General features: G+C 37.7%; 1 protein-coding gene across 5 annotated transcripts in view; it reads right to left on the bottom strand.

The window, feature by feature from the left end:
• Positions 1-3,409: 3,409 nt before the first annotated feature.
• ppp2r5eb (protein phosphatase 2, regulatory subunit B', epsilon isoform b) overlaps positions 3,410-19,492 on the bottom strand; it is a 73,075-nt gene continuing 56,992 nt past the window's right edge. For all 5 annotated transcript variants that reach the window (XM_059352758.1, XM_059352759.1, XM_059352757.1 and 2 more), the window contains exons 7-14: positions 18,882-18,941; positions 16,496-16,604; positions 14,201-14,254; positions 13,063-13,113; positions 12,855-12,974; positions 10,425-10,552; positions 8,773-8,874; positions 3,410-7,346 (exon numbers count right to left, since the gene is read on the bottom strand). In XM_059352758.1, the coding sequence (XP_059208741.1) occupies positions 7,247-7,346; positions 8,773-8,874; positions 10,425-10,552; positions 12,855-12,974; positions 13,063-13,113; positions 14,201-14,254; positions 16,496-16,604; positions 18,882-18,941 (724 nt within the window). In that variant the 3' untranslated portion in view covers positions 3,410-7,246. The remainder of the gene's footprint in view (positions 7,347-8,772; positions 8,875-10,424; positions 10,553-12,854; positions 12,975-13,062; positions 13,114-14,200; positions 14,255-16,495; positions 16,605-18,881; positions 18,942-19,492) is intronic.

Genomic DNA, 19,492 nt, shown 5'->3' on the forward strand with positions numbered 1-19,492 from the left:
AAGAAGCAGAAGAAGGAGAAGAAGAAGAAGAAGAAGAAGCAGAAGCAGAAGAAGAAGAAGCAGAAGAAGAAGAAGAAGCAGAAGAAGAAGAAGAAGCAGAAGAAGAAGAAGCAGAAGAAGAAGAAGAAGCAGAAGAAGGAGAAGAAGAAGAAGCAGAAGCAGAAGAAGAAGAAGCAGAAGAAGAAGAAGAAGCAGAAGAAGAAGCAGAAGAAGAAGCAGAAGAAGAAGAAGAAGAAGAAGAAGCAGAAGAAGAAGAAGAAGAAGCAGAAGAAGCAGAAGAAGAAGAGGTGAGATCCAGGTGTAATTACTGGAAGCTTCTCTTCGCCTCAGCGCTCATTCAGCTCCGAGCTCTTTGTGGAAAAAAGGCCATGACACGCTGAGAGCACTGTCATAATTAATTAGCCCACAGCGGCAATAATTCAGCTGATTAAACACACACACACACACACACACACACACACACACACACCCTCTATATGCGCCGCTTGGTTTTACTTTGATTCATACAGAGCATCAACATCTCACTGATGTGCTGAACTCTTCACCTCAGCCCAGGTTTACAACAAGAAAACAACAATTTACACTGTTTCCGTTATAAAAATGGACGAAAACAAAGCTTAAAATGTTGATGTTTCTGTTAGAATCTCGAGAAAGTTACCAAAACGTGTGTTAAAATGTTGATATTTGTGTCAGAATCTCTTTATTCTCCATGTGTCATTTAAAATAAAGTGTTTGCACTAACCAGATCCTGTTAAAAACATTAAATTCTCCTCAGAGACACTGTGAAGACATGATTGATTCTGCTGAGACCAACGGTCACGTGACAAATATTCACTGAGAATCTGTTTACACAGAGCAGAGAGGAGAGGACAGGAGAGGCTGTTTACACAGAGCAGAGGGGAGAGGACAAGAGAGGCTGTTTACACAGAGCAGAGAGGAGAGGACAGGAGAGGCTGTTTACACAGAGCAGAGAGGAGAGGACAGGAGAGACTGTTTACACAGAGCAGAGAGGAGAGGACAGGAGAGGCTTGCAACTTGAGAATATTTTAATATGTACAATATGTGGAGAAAACTTGTTTTACAACATTCGTGACACTTAGAAAGTGTTTATGTAAGTTTATGTATTAAATTCCATTTTATTCCAATTCATAAAAAAGTTATCAGAGAAACTTAAAAAAAAAAGATTTATGCCATGTAAAATATAACTGTGTTATTAAGCACAAATACATTTTTTGTGTTGTTCCCATTTCTAACCATGATTCCATCGAGCACTTTTTTTTCTTTCAAAGCTCCAGTCTGAGCTGCAGGTCTTTGCTGCCCTCTGGTGGCAGACTGAGGAGCAGCTCAGCTTAAATAAAAGTTGATTATACTGATTTTATAGTACAACTGATAACTTAAATTAACTAGAAATTGAGTGGATCTGATAAACAAGTATGAATAAGATTGAAGTCTGTTCCATAATGTAAATTCAACATGTTTCTCGGGTAGGTTGCCTTCTTAAATGAGCTCGAACTATGCTGAATGTTTAAAAAATATAATTAAACAAACCCAATTATGCCATTAAATGTACCAACATTTAAAACAAACGTAGGTATTAATTGATCAAATATGACATCAATTGCCACCTACACTAATTGAATTCCTAATTTGTTTACCTCTGTATTTATTCAGATTTTTAATTATTTCCCATTATAACTTTTTTTTTTTTATCCATTTGTAAGAAATGCATTAATTTTAATTCAAAGCGTCAAGTTGTCAACGTTGACGTCATCACACACTTTGATTGACAGTTTCCTCTTCTGCATAACTGGGAGATTCCGTCCTCCGTATTAATTAATGACTACAATAACATTAAGATTATGATGAGCTCTTTACTGATTTTAGGGCCCAATGTAGAAGTAAAAAAACCGCTCAAAACTTCAACACAACAGTCCAAACTTACAAACCTTCACTGAGAAAAACTTGTATTAAACTGCATAAATAATTATTTCACCTGACGTCTGGGTTTATCAAAGTGATTTTCCACCCAAAGTGTTTATCTGAAGTATGAAACACTCACCTCATGTAGACTTTGTTTCCTCTGCTGACAGCAGCAGCTCTGCTCAGTTTGGACTCCAGTTTTTACAGCAGACGAAAAAAAAGTCAGAAACTTTAAAAAAAATAATTAAAAAAATAACCCTCCTGCAGTAAAATCCACTCCTCCTCTGTTCATCTGCACGATCCAAAACACTCGTTATCTTAATTTATTCTGATTCTCTCTCTCTCTCTCTCTCTCTCTCACACACACACACACACACACACACACACACACACACACACACACACACACACACACACACACACACACACACACACACACACACACACACACACACACACACACACACACACACACACACACACACACACACACACCTGTCGAGGCCCTTCTGATCTCGACAGTACACCTGTGTGCCACCTGACCGTCTCCTGCTCTCTGATTGGTCGATTACAGCTCACCATACACATATATAATAATAATAATAATAATAATACTAATAATACTACTACTACTACTACTACTAATAATAATAATAATAACTGTAAAGTATCTACTACGACGGAATATTAGGGCCATTTTAGGTTTTAAAAAAAATCTTAATTAACAAGCTAGGGGTTTTCTGAGAATAAAGTCGCAAATTAATGGCATCAAATCTCAGATATTCTGAGATTTAAAAAAATAAAAAATAAAAATATGAGAAAAATATTCTAGGATTTTTAACTAAATTGACAAGAGAAACACGCAAATGTTACCTGTGATTAAGTGATACATTTTCAAGATTAAAAACCAATAGTCTGAGATGGGGAAAAACTGAAATATTTTCAGATATTATAGTCATAAATCGTGACAAAAAACTCAAATATTCCCTGAGATTATTAACTCATAAATTCACGAGAAAAATACGCAAATATCTGTAATGACTAAGATTTTACTTTTGGACAAAAAAACTCCTATAATATTTGAGAAAAACCTAAAATATTTTCAGAGATCAGAAAGTCATACATTTCCAAGAAAATAAAAAAAAATAATCTATGATTGTTAAATCATACATTTATATTAATTTTTTTTTATCTGAGATTAAAGTGACAAATTTATAATATATGTATAATAGAGTCATGATTCAGTGTTGTTGCTGATTACCATCATGCTCGACTGTAATAAAAAAATAATGCATTTAGTAAGCAAAACAATAATTGAATAATATGCAAAATAACAACTTTAATAATATTATTATTAAAGTTAAACTCGCGCTCATGCACGCACACGCGCACACACACACACACACACACACACACACGCACACACACACACACCCTGTGTCCCTGGTAAATAAAGCAATCCAGCATCTGGGCTTTATCACAAAACAGGTTTAATTTAATATCTCTTTATTTTTTAAAATAATTAAACATTTGTATTTCTCCAACCCTTTTTTATCTTTTTTTTTTTTCAGTTTTTAAATCATATTATATCCGGGCCGTTCTAAAGCACACATTAATTCTGCGAGGGAGGAGGGGGGAGGTTCACTGTCACACTCCCCAACCGGGCCAAGTGGTCTCTCTGCTCCTCGCCGTCCCTCTGCACCCCCCCTCCCCTCCCCCCGCCCCCCAACCCCGACCTTTGACCCCCCTCGACTCCCTGCCTACCTGCCCTAACCCTTGCCCCCCCCCTCCCTCCCTCCCCAACTAAAAAAAATATATCCAATGGTCAAAAGAAACTTCATCAAAATATCCAAAATGAGATAAAAACCAAGAGAAGAGGGAGGAGTGAGAGACAGAAAAGAAAAAACAGACTAAAAGGGGGGAAACACTATCATAAATACCAGGAAGTCTTGTTCCATAATACCTCTTTATATACTGGATACTCCTCTCCACAGTTTCCTAAGCAAAAAACATAGGCTAAATTACTACAAGATACAAGATTATCAGTGTACTGCATTCAATAACAATGTACAGGGTTGTCTTTTTTTTTGTTGTTGTTGTTGTTGTTGTAATACTGTGAAGTCAACGCGGCGCCCCCCGGTGGGCGGAGGGGGTAGAGGGGGGGGGGGGGTGGCAGGGGCGCTCGTCTTTTCACGACAGGAGGAAGATTTTTGGCGCCTCCTCTGAAGACTTTTTTTCTGTTTTTATTTGTAATAATCAGTCCCCGTTATGGCCGGAGGGTACCAGTGCCAGACTGATACCTGGGGTGGCAGGTACGGAAGGGGGGAGGGGTCAAAAAAAAAAAAAAAAAAAAAAAGGAGGAAGGAGGAGATGGAGGGAAGGAAGGAGTTAAAATAATAAACTGGGTGAGAAGTAGGTTGGTTGAGTGCGTTTACATGGAGAGCGTTCTGGAAAAACACACTTTTTTTTGGATTAGTTTGAAGGAGACCTCTTCTGTCCCCAAAACTCCAAAAAGTTGGGACGCTAATAAAAAAATGCAGTGGTTTGCAAATCCTACAGTCGATTGAATACAGTACAAAGACAAGCTAGAATCAATGCTGAAACTGAGGAACCTTTATTTTCCTCTCTGAATTTCTTCTTTTTGGGATCCAGAGTTTTTTTTACAACCCCATATTTACATTTATAACTGGGGGCGCCCTTAGTGAGAGGAAACTGGAGTTCAGCGTTCAGGTGAAACAAAAGTAAAAGTTATTTAAAGTCACATCACTTAACTTGTGCGTCTTTATACGCCACCAACATAAATACCTGACTTTCACCATTTATTTTGCTTTTTTAAACGGTGATTATGAAGCCTTAACTTGTATTTTTTAACCTTATGGAAGTAGTTTTGTTGCCTAAACTCAACAAAACTGCATCTGCTTCACAACAGCAACTGTTACGTTTGTACACAAGGAGGTGTTGATCTAATCACTCACTCATTTTATTCGAGGGGATGTAAAAAAAAAAATGACACATGAGGTTGTACGGTTTGGAGGAGTCGCTGGTTTGAGGTGGCGTTGTGTGAGGTCAGTGTTCATCTACAGTTTGGAGAAAAAAGGACACATTCATGTGAGCTGCAGGCTGCGTGTGGCTAAGTGCTCGTGTTTTTACCCTCATAGCTTTTAAACGTTCTTGTACCAAAGTTGTTTGAGGTTCAAGAGAGACACAGATGCTCCGGTACTCTCTCATGACTTGATGCTTACTTGATTGGCCAATGCACTTCTATAAAAGTTGATTGTGTTTGAACTTTTTTGAACCAAAATCCCCTCTAGTGCTGGCTGCTGCAGCCGAAAATGGACTACCCTAAATCAAATAAATGGGATTACTGCCATTTGACTGATGTGGTCTGAATAGGAGCAACAGCAGAAGATATCGGTAAACTTTTAGAATCATTTTAGAATATATTGACCATTTTGATGAAGTAAAGCTGACATCTGTGCTCTCTTAAAAGCCACCAGACTCTTTTCATTCACAAAAACAGTGATTTTAAGTGGCAGAACATAGGAAAGTAAAGTATCTGCTCTCCGTCTTCCTCCATCAGTTTGTGTTACAGAGCAACTTTGGTGTTAAAGAGTGAGTTCCTGACTCACAACCTTACTTCAAAAACAAATCATCCTCAATATTCTCCTTCATACAGAGCAGGATCACACAGGAGACCCAATATCAACAGGAAGTTACAGAATAAATGATGCTAAACAGGATGTGAGCGCTCAACTGGTCTTGAAAAAGAAAAGGTCATGTGGTGCAGGCATTGAGGTGATTTGGGGAGGAAGATTAACAGACTTATCTCTGTGCTAAATATGTTTATTTTGTTTGTCATTTCTTAAATCAGTTAGTTAATTCATTGGTTCATTCATTTAGTTTTGTCTCTCGTCTCCCTCTATTTGTGATACTGTTGATACGACCACCAGGTGGCGACAAAGTAAAGGAGAGAAAAGCCTCCAAACCTTCACAAAGTGTTTTTTTTTAGAAATTTACTTTTATTTTGGGCTACTTCTCCTTTTCAAGTTGGAATAAGTTACCTGTAAATATATGCAATTTGTCTTTTTCATGGATTATTTTATCTCCCCACATTCACTGAATGGCCTTTATAAAGCTGCAACACAGCGATTTAGTTTGTTTTAGCTGCTGATGCAAACTGAACTGAACCGAAATTACATTTTATTGTGAAGGAGTAACAGGAAATGCAACGTCATGCATATTCTGTAAAAAAACATTTGATTTTAACTGAATTCTGGGACATTTTTATGCAAATAAATAAAAACAAGAACATTTGTTTTTTTCTGATGCAAATACATTTTTCAAGGTTGCAAAATATGAAACTTGACGGGATTTATTATGTAGTTTGAGGGTTGAATTTTGAGCAGATTTGGGTTTTCTAAGCTCTTCCATGAACACACATGTAAACGCACTCAGAGAGAGGATGGTTGGTGTACTGAGGAAGTCCCTGTTGATGGTTTTAAATGTGTTCTCCTGTTTAAAAACAGGAAGGAGAACCTGTCGTCAGGTGGGCGGGGCCAGAGAGGAACCTTTAGAGGGGGGAGGGGGGACCCATTATCAGTCCGGACGTCCCACACGGGGGCAGAAATGACAGATGCACCATTAGAGAGGAGGAGGAGGGAGGGAAGGAGGGAACAGAGAGATGGAGGCTACGAGAGGAAAAGCAAAGAGGAGAAATAAAAGTTACACACGGGACTGTACTGAAGAGGGATGAAGAGTTAAAAATCAATCTATCTTCTCTTTTTTTTGTTGTTTTTTGTTTTCCAAGAGTTTGTCTCGTGTCCTACAGTCCAAAAGTTTTTTTTGTTTGTCTTTTTTTTTGTTTAATTCCCCCTCCCACACAAGTCATTTTCTCATTTTCTATTTTTTTCTTCCTTTTTTATTATTATTGTTTTGTTTTTTTCCGTTTTGCAATAATATCAGTTTAAGGGAAAAAAAAAAGAAAAAAATAATTATTTACAGTGCTGTTGAAATAATGAAAACAGACGTGATGAATCTCTACTGTAAAGTAAGTCGCACAAACACAACAGGAGAAAAAAAAAAAAAAAAAAGAAAAGAAAAGAAAAAAATAATAACATAAGAAAAAAAACAAACAATTAAGAAAACCAGCGGGCGCTCCGTGTCGATCCAGAGACGACGGCCTGTATCGGGGGTTTCTCGGAGCTCTGGGCAGACATGGCTGATGAGGGGGGGTCGGAGGGGGGGGGGCGGGGGAGGATGGAGGGGAGGGGGAGTCACAGGGGAGAGGGGAGGGGGAGGGGCGGAGGGGAGCGTGGCGCTGTCTTCGTTAAGTTGGGATGATCCCGTCGCTCCTAAGGCCCCGCTTCAGCTCCAAGTCTTCCAGCTTCTTCCAGAGCTCCTCCCGCTCCTTCTCCTTCTTCTTCTCACTGCAGAACAGAAACAAAACAACAAGGTTTTACTGTCTGTTTCAGACACTGGAGCCTGGTTTCAAACCTGAATCTTTGAATGAAAAGCCAACAAGTCAGGATGAGATTAAAGCTGCTGAACATCCTGAAATAAAAAGTCTGAGGCTCCGTTTACACGAGGACGGTCTGAACAGAAGACGCAAAAGTGGCGTCGCGTCTTCACTTTTTATTTAAGATAATATCGATCTATTATTCAGCAACATGAGTGGGAACTGGGGCTGCAACTAACGGTTCTTTTCATTTGCAATTATCTGAGGATGACGATCTCAATTAATTAACCCCTTAGAGACTTTTCTGACTTTTTCTTTTAGAGGCTGTAGCCTGTAGGACTCAACTTTAAGACTACAGAAAATATATTGTTATGATATGAAACTTGAAGATCTGAGGCCTTGTTGGGAAGGGGATTAAATAACGCTTAAAGTTAGGCTATTTTTTGCAAGGAAGAAACAGATATGGCCATTATTAAATCATGCAGTTTAAGGCAAAAAAGTTTCTTGTTTTCTAGTTTTCTTGTGCATTTAAAAAGATGGTTTCAAGTATGATATACATATTTTCTGGAATGCGCCATAAGGTCAGATTTCTAATTTTTTTCAATCCTGTTTTTGATTTTGATACCTGAAATTGACATAACTTCTATCTTCTTTATTTTATTTACTTATTCAACCTTTATTTTTAAATGTTATCTCATTAAGACACAGGGTCTCCTCAAGAGACACCTGTCGAGGACCAACAGTAAAATACATCACAAAGTTACGACGGAAAAGTACATTTATACAAAGAACGAAGGTCCTCAAGTAAGAACTGAAACTGTGACAGTCCTGTTCCACACAGAGAGACATTCTACAGCTCTCAAACTGGTTCTGTGTATCAGCCAGTAACATTAATTAACCCATTGAAGCCTGGAAAGCGGATACGTCGTTTTGTAGTATTTGTATAAGCTCTCAAATACTTTTAGAATTTAATTTCTATCTGCTACAGAGGCTGAAAAATCTATTATTTTGTAGAAGCGTTGACACTTCTGTTGAATTTCCAGAAAAACTTCAGGTTTTAGGGGCTGATTTTTAAATCGCCCAGAGGTTTTACAGGCAGTTTTTACAGGCGTTTTAGGCCTCAATGGGTTAATACCCACCATACTGAGGGAATCCAATGAACACCAAAGCTTTTTATCATGCGGTCAACATGTTCTATCTACTGAAATTTTCCCAAACAACAAACTCTATAAGATAATAACGTCACTACTGCTGCTGTTTCTATCCCATGGCTCAGCAGCTCCTTTAATAAGAGCAGCTCATATTAATCCAGAGTGTGATGATAGTAACAGTGTTCAGTAGCTCCCTGCAGGCCTCACAAACTATCACATCATTCAATAGTGTGAGCAGCTTCTCACCGCTGGCGGTCCGACTTGTAAGTGGCTGTGAGTTCATCGAATAAGGTACTGTTCATCTCCATGAAGGCCTTCAGAACGTTGTACACCAGCGCCACGATGGCCCTGCAGACAGCAAAGAGAGGACAATGATAAGTTACATTTCTTCCTGAATTTATGCTTTAGGTATCACAGAAATCAAGCTGCACAAAGTTGAGCCTGTCGGGGCATCAAGTCCACAGTTTTTCCACCAGGAAACATTCAAACTCATCTAAAATGGACCAGGCAATCTGTGTAATTGTTTACTTTATTAAAGTGACATCAAAGGTGAATAGGGTATTATTTTTACTTACAGATATCACAAAGAAACTTCCCCTGTTTGTTATTTACATTAAGACCATTTTTCTTGCATTACTTACACCACCGGTCAAAAGTTTTAGAACACCCCAATTTTTCCAGTTTTTTATTGAAATTCAAGCAGTTCAAGTCAAATGAACAGCTTGAAAGGGTACAAAGGTAAGTGGTGAACTGCCAGAGGTAAATAAAAAAAGGTAAGCTTAACCAAAACTGAAAAATAATGTACATTTCAGAATTATACAAGTAGGCCTTTTTCAGGGAACAAGAAATGGGTTAACAACTTAACTCTATGGAGTCTTGGGCTATTTTGTCCATTTTTGAATTATTTTCAGGTCTTTGTAAGTCATTTTGTGTCTTTTTTTGGTAATTTTGTGTCTCTTTTTTAGTCATTTTGAGTCTTTTGGTGTCTTTTTTGTCATTTTGTGTCTTTTTTTTTTTTAGTAATTTTGTGTTTTTTGGTGTCTTTTTTTGTCATTTTGTGTCTTTTTTTAGTCCTTTAGTCCAACATAAAATGTGATTTTGAATCTTTTTTTTACTTTCAAAACACTATCATGCTCAATAAAGAATTTTAAATGTTGCAAATGTGCATTAATTTCAGAGTACACTGAGACATTAAACTGCATCATTTTCAATTAAATTCTGGAAAAGTTGGTGTGTTCTAAAACTTTTGACCAGTAGTGTAGTTAGGAATAAAACTGGTAAATCTGGTGTCTAAGTGGAGCTGAAGTTGAGATTTATGGCTGAAAGCATAAGCCAAAAAAAAAAAAGAAAATGGCCTATTACAATGGGTAACAATATTATTATTATATAATATTATTATTATTATTATGACAGAATTTTTACAACCCTGTCCGTCGAAATAAAGGACAACGCAAACGTCAAACACAACCCCTGGATTTCTATCAATACTGCAATGTAAACGCTAGCTTTAACCCTTTTTTGCCAATTTTTCTCATGCAGTAAAAAGAAAGTTTGGACAGACATGCTGTTTTCTGCTGTTTACAGTAAACAGAGTCCTCATGTGGTACAGTGTGGACGTCAGGTAAAAACAGTCATGGGAAACAGCTGCTGATAGAACTGCTGATCAGCAGAAATACAAAGACACCACATGACTTAGTGAGGGAACAAAAAAACAGGGTCAAAATTATCTCAGACAAAAAAAAAATCAGCTTATTTTGTGTTGAATATCTATAAAATCTGAACACAATTAAGATAAATTGATATAACTTTTAAATGGCCAGTAATTGTAGCAGGCATTTTTTCCAGGCGTTTTAGGCCTCAATGGGTTAAATCTGTTGCAGAATTGTTGTTTGACTCACGGGTTCCAGTGCTCTTTGGAGATCCTGTAGAGGCTGGCGAACATGATGGGCAGGATGACGCTGGAGTTCTCCTCGATCAGACTCATGATGTACTCGTTGTTCCAGTAGTACAGAGCTCGCTCTGCCACCTGACACCAAGCAGACAAAACACAGTCAACACAGAATACAAAAAGACTTTTACTTTTTTTAAGGTTTTCCCATTAAATGTCCAAACATCGTTTTATATATACACTACAGGCCAAAAGTTTGGAAGCAACTTACATTTTCTGTTCACAATGGCTTTCTTTTTTTTTTTTTGTAAATATGTTTTATTGGTTTTTACAGTTTTTATCCCACAGAGATGAAAAATACAGAACATATGCATATTACTTCAATTTACACATACCGGTACATCTCCAAAAATGTACAAGTGAAGTTTTTAGCAAATATGTTGATACAGTAAGTTCCCTATTCCCATCCCCTCCCATAGGTTCATAGGATATAAAGCACATTCGGGTAATAGGAAAGCAAAAGTAGATAGAGAAGAGAGAAACAAAACAGAAGCAAACACAACAACAACAAAAGCAACCTAACTAATAAGGATATATATAAATAAAAATAAGTGAACAGAAATACAATGGCTTTCTTAAAAACCAGTTTGGATTCTTTGGATTTTTGGATGTGTTTACTGCATGATCAGACTTTACTTTCACTGAATTGAACCATTTTCCTCCATTGACCTTTAGGGTATACATTGATGTTAAGCCTGATTTCCACCGGGCGCGTTACTGCAGCGTAACGTCAGCGTCGCGTATGACGTTGCAAATAGGTAACACTCTAATCAATGTGAGCATTTCCACCGGGCGCGTAGCGTAACGTTACTGCAGCGTCGCGTCATCGTCTCTACGCGAGCATTAGGTAGGACTTCTATTTCTCCGCGAGACGCTGCCAACTCGCGTGAATCTCAACAGAGCAGATCGCACCAGACAGGAAGTCCGACTCAGATTCAGCGTAAAACACTTCCGCCCCTTTCAAAATAAAACACAATACGCAGTTCATGCAGCCTAAAACTACTTCACATCAACGTTATGTTATGACCGGGGCACCAGATCGGCAATCAATCAATCAAAGGGTCTCAGAGGATCGGCGACACGGAAGACAAGAGACTGATTGTTGAAGTGGAACATCATACAATCATTTATGACATAACATATTGTTTTTATAAGGATAGATGGTCAGATCAACATATCTTTCACCTCAGAGAAGCAAAGTAAGTTGGTTTTTTGTTGTTGTTGTTTACTTTATACACACAGTTTATCCATAGACTGTATAAATAGAGTTTAAAGTTTATCACGGGAGCTTGCGGTCTCCCGTATGGTCAGGATTATCGCGTGATCTCGTTTCCCAGTTAGCAGACCATTGCTGAATAAAAGTTACCAAAAGAAAAGAAGGGCTCAGTTTTAGGGTTGAGAAGATTTGGAAGAGTCACAACTTCAGTGCAAAAGTCAAAAATAAATCACAGTTTGCATTATTCCCTTTAGCTCTTTGGCTTTTGAGAGTTTGGATACTAAAATCCCAATAAATCTCAACTGTGTTCATATCTCTGACAAACTACCACAGAAATAGCTCAAATTGAAGCAGCTGAGTAAAGAAACAAGAGTACAGATTTATACATTAAGGAAAGAAAGATATACATTATTAAGCAATAAAAACCCTAAAAATTATAGTTAAAATGTGTTCTAATAAGTGACTCTTTAAATAATAATCATTTATTTTGTTGCAAAGTATAGCGATGACACTATGATCTTTTTTAGATCTTGCTTCCAAACTTTTGGCCTGTAGTGTAGAAGCTTTAAAAGTAATAAGTGTTCCTGCACAAAAGACACGTTTGAGTTGTTGAGTTGTTGTTGTAGAGTGGCAGGACTAGATTTTATATAAAATAAAGTGAAATAGTGACAGTGAAATACAAGGACACAGAGGAAAATGTAAAAAGAGCAAAAATACGGCCTGAAACAGCTTGTTGGGGTTCAGAGGGTTAAACTAAATTGTAGAAGAAACTCTGTACATGTTATTAAAGAACTATAGGGGGAAAGTGTTGTGCTGGGACTCTTCACCCGTGAGCGTACTCCGGTTAGGGAATAAGGACACCGTTTTGACTTTAACTTCTTTTATCTTAAACTTTTTTCAGCAGCACGTCAGTACACACACACATTGTTCAACACATGCTGATTCTAAGGCCCCCGAACGTAAACATAGCTGCCCTGTAAACTGCCCGACTCAAACAGACTGAACTAAAACAGACTGAACTAAAAAGTGCCTAAATATAATTATTAACCTGTATAAATCAACAATATCAATATAATCAAATTAACAGATTAATAGGGTGTATTTGCTGGACACAAAGGGAATTTATAACACATGTTGTGTCCTGAGTGCTGGACGATCACTGACCTGGAAATGTGGGCTGGAGACACATCTGGAGATCTGTTTGAAGAGCGGCTCCTGGATCTTGACGAACTGTGTTGGTTCGATGACGTCCAGGATTTCCTCCAGCTCCCCTAGAAACATTACCTGCACCGCAGCACGGGAGGGACAATGTTACTACACACACACACACCACGAAAAACACACAGAAACAGAAAGAAACAACAAGCCTCACCTCTTTTTGACTGCAGGTTTTTGGCCAGAACTTCAGTAAGCCTCTGATGACCTGAGGACAGAGAGGAGACACACTGACTCTTTTTCTCCAGTTATTCATTTCAACTCCTCCATTCACCTCAGTGAGGCGCTGTCTGCACCTTGATTATGAGTCGGAGTGACAACAGTGTTGCAGGGAAGTGGAATATGTAGCATCACAGCTACATAACTGATTACAGACTCTACTATATCTACTATACTTCAGTCCAGGGATTCCCAAAGTATGGTGCAGGCACCGCTGGGGGTGTGTGAGATGAAAAATGTAATGGTGGTCTGATAATTACATTATTATTTATTATAATTATTAATTACATTTTTCCCCCACACAATAAAGATGTGTAAAATAACATTTCCTTTGTAAAATGTAAAATCAAAAACTATAATATTAATTAATTAATAAATGCAGGCTAATACATTTTGTGCCATTTTTTGTTCATTTTTGCATCTATTTTGGGAATTTTTGCATGTATTTTTGGTCAATTTGTGTCTATTTTGATCATTTTTGGTCATTTTTGCATCTATTTTTGCATCTATTTTTGGTTGTTTTGTGTCTTTTTCGGTCATTTTTACATGTATTTTTGGTCAATTTCAAAATAAACTTCATCTTAAAATGAAGCGTAGAAGAAGTTATTTTCTTCCATTTTTTTGTTATGATGACGAGGTTGTGTAACCTCCACGGTCATTTAAACTTGCTGAAATTTTAGTTCAATGCGGCTCAAAATATTATAACATTTTCCCAACTTATATGCTTTCTGAGCCTGTCATCATCCTCTTTGCTCTTAAAAGTGGAAGCTTGCATTTGTTGCATTATATTGAAACTGTGTTTCAGATTAATTGAAATGAGAGACCGCATTGTTGTGATGGTGATTATTTAATTATATGTGTGTTCTGGTCAGTTGAGCATGATTAAACATGCCGCCTTTAATATGGCAATAAAAAAAGCTTATTGCATTTTTTTTTTTTTTTTAAAGGTGTGGGGTATTGGGGGTGCGTCAACCTGGTTGGGACATAGAAGGGGGTGCACGGCTAAAAAAGTTTGGAAACTGCTGCTTCAGTCTAACAACAGCCATCTCTAACTGTTGGTGTTGGAGGATACTCACTGGTTCTGTTAATGTTGGGTCTTTCTCTAGGAACTGTACAATGCAATACGCCAACTGCAGGGAGAGAGAACACAGGTTAGAACTTAGCTGAGCATCAAAAGCATCAAAACTTTGATTATCACAGCATGACACAACTTGATGCAAACTTTTTTGTCTGAGCAGAAACTATACACGATGCTTTGTTTTTCAAAATATCTAACCCTTATTTAATTCATTCATGTTTTCAGACGTCACATCGGTCCTTGTTAAAGGGTTTTTCCCCCTTATCTAATATGAGGGTCAACAGGACAGAGAGTCTTGTGTGCTGCACAGACAGGAAAGCCCTCCGAGGCAAATTTGTGATTTTGGGCTGCGTAAATAAAATTGAATTGAACTGAAGTATCACACAGCTGCATGACTTTAAAAGACTGCGCAGGTTTAAAGTTATACACTGCTGTTATTATCTCTGGCGACTTGGTATATAAAACTCCATTATTTTGCTCCCTGCTAAAAATATTTCTGTTTGTTCGCATCAATCTGTTGCACTTTGAGAGACAAATTAACAGGCTAGAATCGATCTATGACGAAAATTATGCTCTTGTAAACGATTTTGTGCTCCAGAAAAACAACTCAATCATAAACGTTTTAATCTCTCATTGCATAGATATGAATGATGATGATAAAGTATCATAAACGGGATGGGATTCATCAGTCATGGGTTCATTCAGGGAGCATGGGGCAGCGAACACTAAGTCCAGAAGGTCCTGGTGAAGGTTGTTGTGAAGCTCACGGCCGAAGCTGCAAATCACCTTCAGCTGGTCGCGGTACAGCGCCAAAGACAAAACGCAGCTGGCGAGGAGCAGCCGGCACCAAGAGACAAGAGGATCCTCCTACACAGACTGTATGTCCCTGAGTTGTAAATTTATTTCCCTTTTATTATACAACTGGGCCAACTGAGACTGGAGGAAATTAATGGTGAACACTGGATTTGTCTGGAAATGTGCAAGTTTTCTTTTTCTTTTTTTAATTAAGCAGCAAAAAAGTTGTGACATGACACGTTGGAGTTAATTCGCCTAATTCTACATTACACATGCTGCAATGTGAGAATAGTGCACAAAGCAACATCAATGCTGAAACTACAGTCATGGAAAAAATGATTAGACCACCCTTGTTTTCTTAAATTTCTTGTTCATTTTAATGCCTGGTACAACTTAAGGTAAATTTGTTTGGACAAATATAATGATAACAAAATAGCCAGTAAGAGTTTAATTTAAGAGCTGATGTTTAGACATTTTCCATGGTTTTCTTGATAATAACCCCAATCATTATCAAGAAAACCATGGAAAATGTCTTGATATCAGCTCTTAAATTAAGTGTAGTTAGTAGTTTAGTCGTACCAGGCATTAAATGAACAATGAACTGAAGAAAACAAGGGTGGTCTAATCATTTTTTCGATGACTGTATATATTGTGCAGCCCGATTAAATGTTAAGAAATTGGAGGAGGATTTTTTAAAATTTAGGCTACGTTTACACGAGGGCGGTCTGAACAGAAGACGCAAAAGTGGCGTCACGTCTTCACTTTTTATTCCTCGTTTAGACGAGCGTTTTCAGGAGGAAATCTGCTGCATACGGTGAAGCAAAAGTGTGTGAAATTGGATTGTATGCAGCCAGGCGGCATCACTTAAAGCCATAAGAGCATCTTTGGGCATGCAGAAGTTTTCACGCCACACATTTTCATCAGCTACTCCTTCCACAAAGTTCTCCACCATCACTAGATCTCCCAGGTCTCGTTCACAGCCGTCTGGCTCGCCTCCGACCAATTGCTGCATCCAGAATGTGATGGAGGTAATTCCAGATCCTTCTCTGTTCACTAATACTATCTGTACATATCCTGGACATTTGGTGGAAAGACTCCTGTAAGTTTATTAGAGCTGCCAGAGCAGCTTGAAGGTCCCACCATGGAAATAATCCCACGTTTCTTTATTTCCTGTCCTGGAGCATGTATGTGACGTAAACACATACGTGACATGAGCAGATCAGATCAGAGTTTTGTGTCTTGTCAGTGTAGACGACACGCTACGGAGGAGAGGATTACACTTTTACACTTTGGAAGGTGGTTTCAGATTTTTGCGTTTTTAAGCCCCAAAAACGCCGTCACCGTCTAAACGAAAGGCACTTCCGATAAAATATTTTGTCGTTTTTACCCGCGAGCGTCCTCGTGTAAACGGGGCCTTAGTCAGAAGAGTTTGGGTCTCTGTGTGGCCCATGTGGGCAGAGTACTTGGACTGAAAACACCACAAACAGCCATGTATTACCTGTGCGTGGAAGAGGGACAGACTCCTGACAGTGTGGAGCGGGATCAACACTTTGACCAGAAACTGTTTATGCTCCGCTTTCAGTGGCAGAGCGAAACCATTGATTATACTGTGAGAGAAAAAGAGAGAGAGAGAGGAGAAAATATAAACATAAATTAAACATGAACACATGAAAGAGTTTCATTGTGACCCTCTGAAAGCAAGAGGAAGATCAATGAGCAGCAGACATAAAGAAGACTGTTTAAATGAGCGCTGGAGCCCGGAGGAGAAATAAGAGCTGGAACTGAAGCTCTCACCTTCAAGAGGAGGAGACGTGACACTCCTTTAAAACTCCACATTCACACAAAAAACAGCCACAAACCTTCACAACGTTTGTTTACATTCTTATTTACCGGATATTTCAAGATTTTTAAAATGTTTTTTTTTTATAAGAACTTTTGGTGAAAGCACAAACAGGTCAATCATTTAAACGTTTAGTCTAAAATATTGGAAAGTGAAATATAATCTTTTTCTTTTTTACTATGTTGCATTTAAACAAAGGTACATTCAGCGATCTGATCTGATGAGGTTGTGTGGAATAAGTTTATATATATCTTGTATGCAGTTGTCAGCTCAAATACTCAGATTAAGTTTTTAAATCTCCTCTGCTCTCCTGTTTTTTTTAGTTTAGTTAGTTTTGTGGTTTTCCTTTTAGCCAGGACTGTTATTTTGGCTCAGGCTCTCTCGGACCTTTAACTTAAGATTCTATATCTGGCAATTGAAGACTCAGGAACATCTCCTCATATTCTGTATCTTGTTGTATGTCACTTCAGTGTGTATTTTACAAACTTTTTGCCATGTGACCTCTTGAGACAAAGCTGCAGTTTTTCTACTTGTGACCTTGTATCACTCGTGGCATCAAACATCAAACAGTTCAGAAGAGAGCAAGTGATTCATTTTCAGGTTGTTCTATTTAAAGTCACTTTAAGAAGCCTGAAGAAGTAATAAAATATACTGAATTATACAAGACAAAACCAAGAAGCCTACCTCAGATATACTTAGTTTGACAGTTGCAAAGGCAGGTTTGAGAGGCATGTTTTCTTTTTTTTAAACAAATCACCAAATAACATTTATAAAAGCCAAAAACTGTAAAACTAAAGTAATCGTCAGATCCTCACATTTCTGACAGTCCTCAAACAAATCACGTGTGACAAACGCTTCTGTCAGGAATAATAGTATAATAATATAATATAATATAATATAATATAATATAATATATAATATTTCATACAAAATCATTTTTTCTACACAAATTAAAGCATTTGCACAAACCAGATCCTGTAAAAAAAAAAAACAATTTCTCACTGTGGAGCCATGAATGATTTGGCTGAGACCAACAGTAATGTGGAAAAAAAATCAGTGAATCTCAGTCTGAACAGCAGGCGGTTTACACAGATCAGAGAGGAGAGGACAAGAGGTCGGGTAAATGCAGATAAATCAATATGTAGAGTATGTGGAGAGTTTTTTCCCTAATACTGGTAAAAAATGTGGGAAATTGTTGTATATTTAGATCCCATTTTATTCAAATATGTGTAAAAATAATAATCAAATAAATTCCACTTGTTGTATAGCAATATAACCGAGTGATTCTGCACAAAAGACTACTCACTGTAATTGTTCTGTTTTGTTTGTTTGTTTGTTCTGTTTATTTGCTGCTTGTGCAGCAAATAAACTGAAACTAAAACTAAAACTTGCATGAATTGGAAAACTGATAATCAGAATTATCATTGGTTAATTTTTATCTGCTAACAACTATAAGACTAACTGACCGGGCTTCTTTCTAACCTTTTCAAGCCTTTTAGCTCTCTAAAATTCATGGAATTATGAATTGAAAACTCAAGAGCACAGAAATATGTGTAAGAAGATTATGGAGCTATATTTATAATACATTTCTTTTTCTTTTATCAAGCAGAAACTACGTTCAGTGTGAGAAAAGAAAAAAAACAGCCCTCAACGCTGTCTGCATGTTGGAACAACTCCTGACACAGAGCTGATAAACTGTCAGTGTAAATCAGGTCTTTTTTTTCCTGGATTAAGAAGACTGTTGAGCCGAGAGGATTCATTTATTTCTTATCTACAAGTCAAACTCTGCTCCTGACTCTTCCCTGAACCTCACGCTTTTACCCAACCATTCCAGAAAAACAGGATTTTAACGCTGAGCTTTTGAGTTTTCATAATTTCTTATTGATCCTTTGGGGTGTCTGCTGAAAAAGATCTGTATCTGATTGAATAAGAGATAAAACAACCCTCATGTAGTTGTGACTAAACAGAAAAACAGGCAGATCTGGGTTCTGCTCTCAGGTGTGTTGCTTCAGTGTGTATGTGTGTGTGTGAGGCCTCCACATACCTCCCCAGGATCTCCAGCAACTCCGCCACCCCGTTGAAGTGCTCCGTCTCATAAACAAAACTGCAGCGCCGACAGAGAGGGAGGCACAGAGACCAAGAGACAAAAGACAGGACACACAAGTCAAACAACTGAAACAAACCAGCAAAGGGCGGCAAAACCACATGATCTGTAAATTAAAATACCCACAGAAAACTATATTTGGCTGCAGAACGACAAGAATAAGACAGCAGGGAATGACTTGCTAAAGGACATAAAGTATGCATGTGTTTAACTCCACATTTGGTTTAAATTGTACCTTTATTTGCACTTGTCATATGTCTCCATTTTCTGTATAACACTTATTTAAACTGATGATATTAATGTCTTGGGACTATTAAGTAGTTAAGTAGTTGTCCAGAGGGATCTTTAAGCTCAATACGAGACACATTTTTGAGGAGAAGAGTTATTTATGACTTAATATGCTATACTATGATATAGTAATCTTTTTAGCTTGAATTAAAACAGACATTGTTGTAGATGTGCACACAATTCTTTGCAGCGATATGACTGAAAAGCTACTGAGAATGCTGCTGTAACAGTTCTGTTCATAGATGTTAAAGTAAAAAAAATAA

Source organism: Centropristis striata, chromosome 16 (assembly GCF_030273125.1).
Source record: "Centropristis striata isolate RG_2023a ecotype Rhode Island chromosome 16, C.striata_1.0, whole genome shotgun sequence".
In the NCBI taxonomy this organism is placed as follows: domain Eukaryota; kingdom Metazoa; phylum Chordata; class Actinopteri; order Perciformes; family Serranidae; genus Centropristis; species Centropristis striata.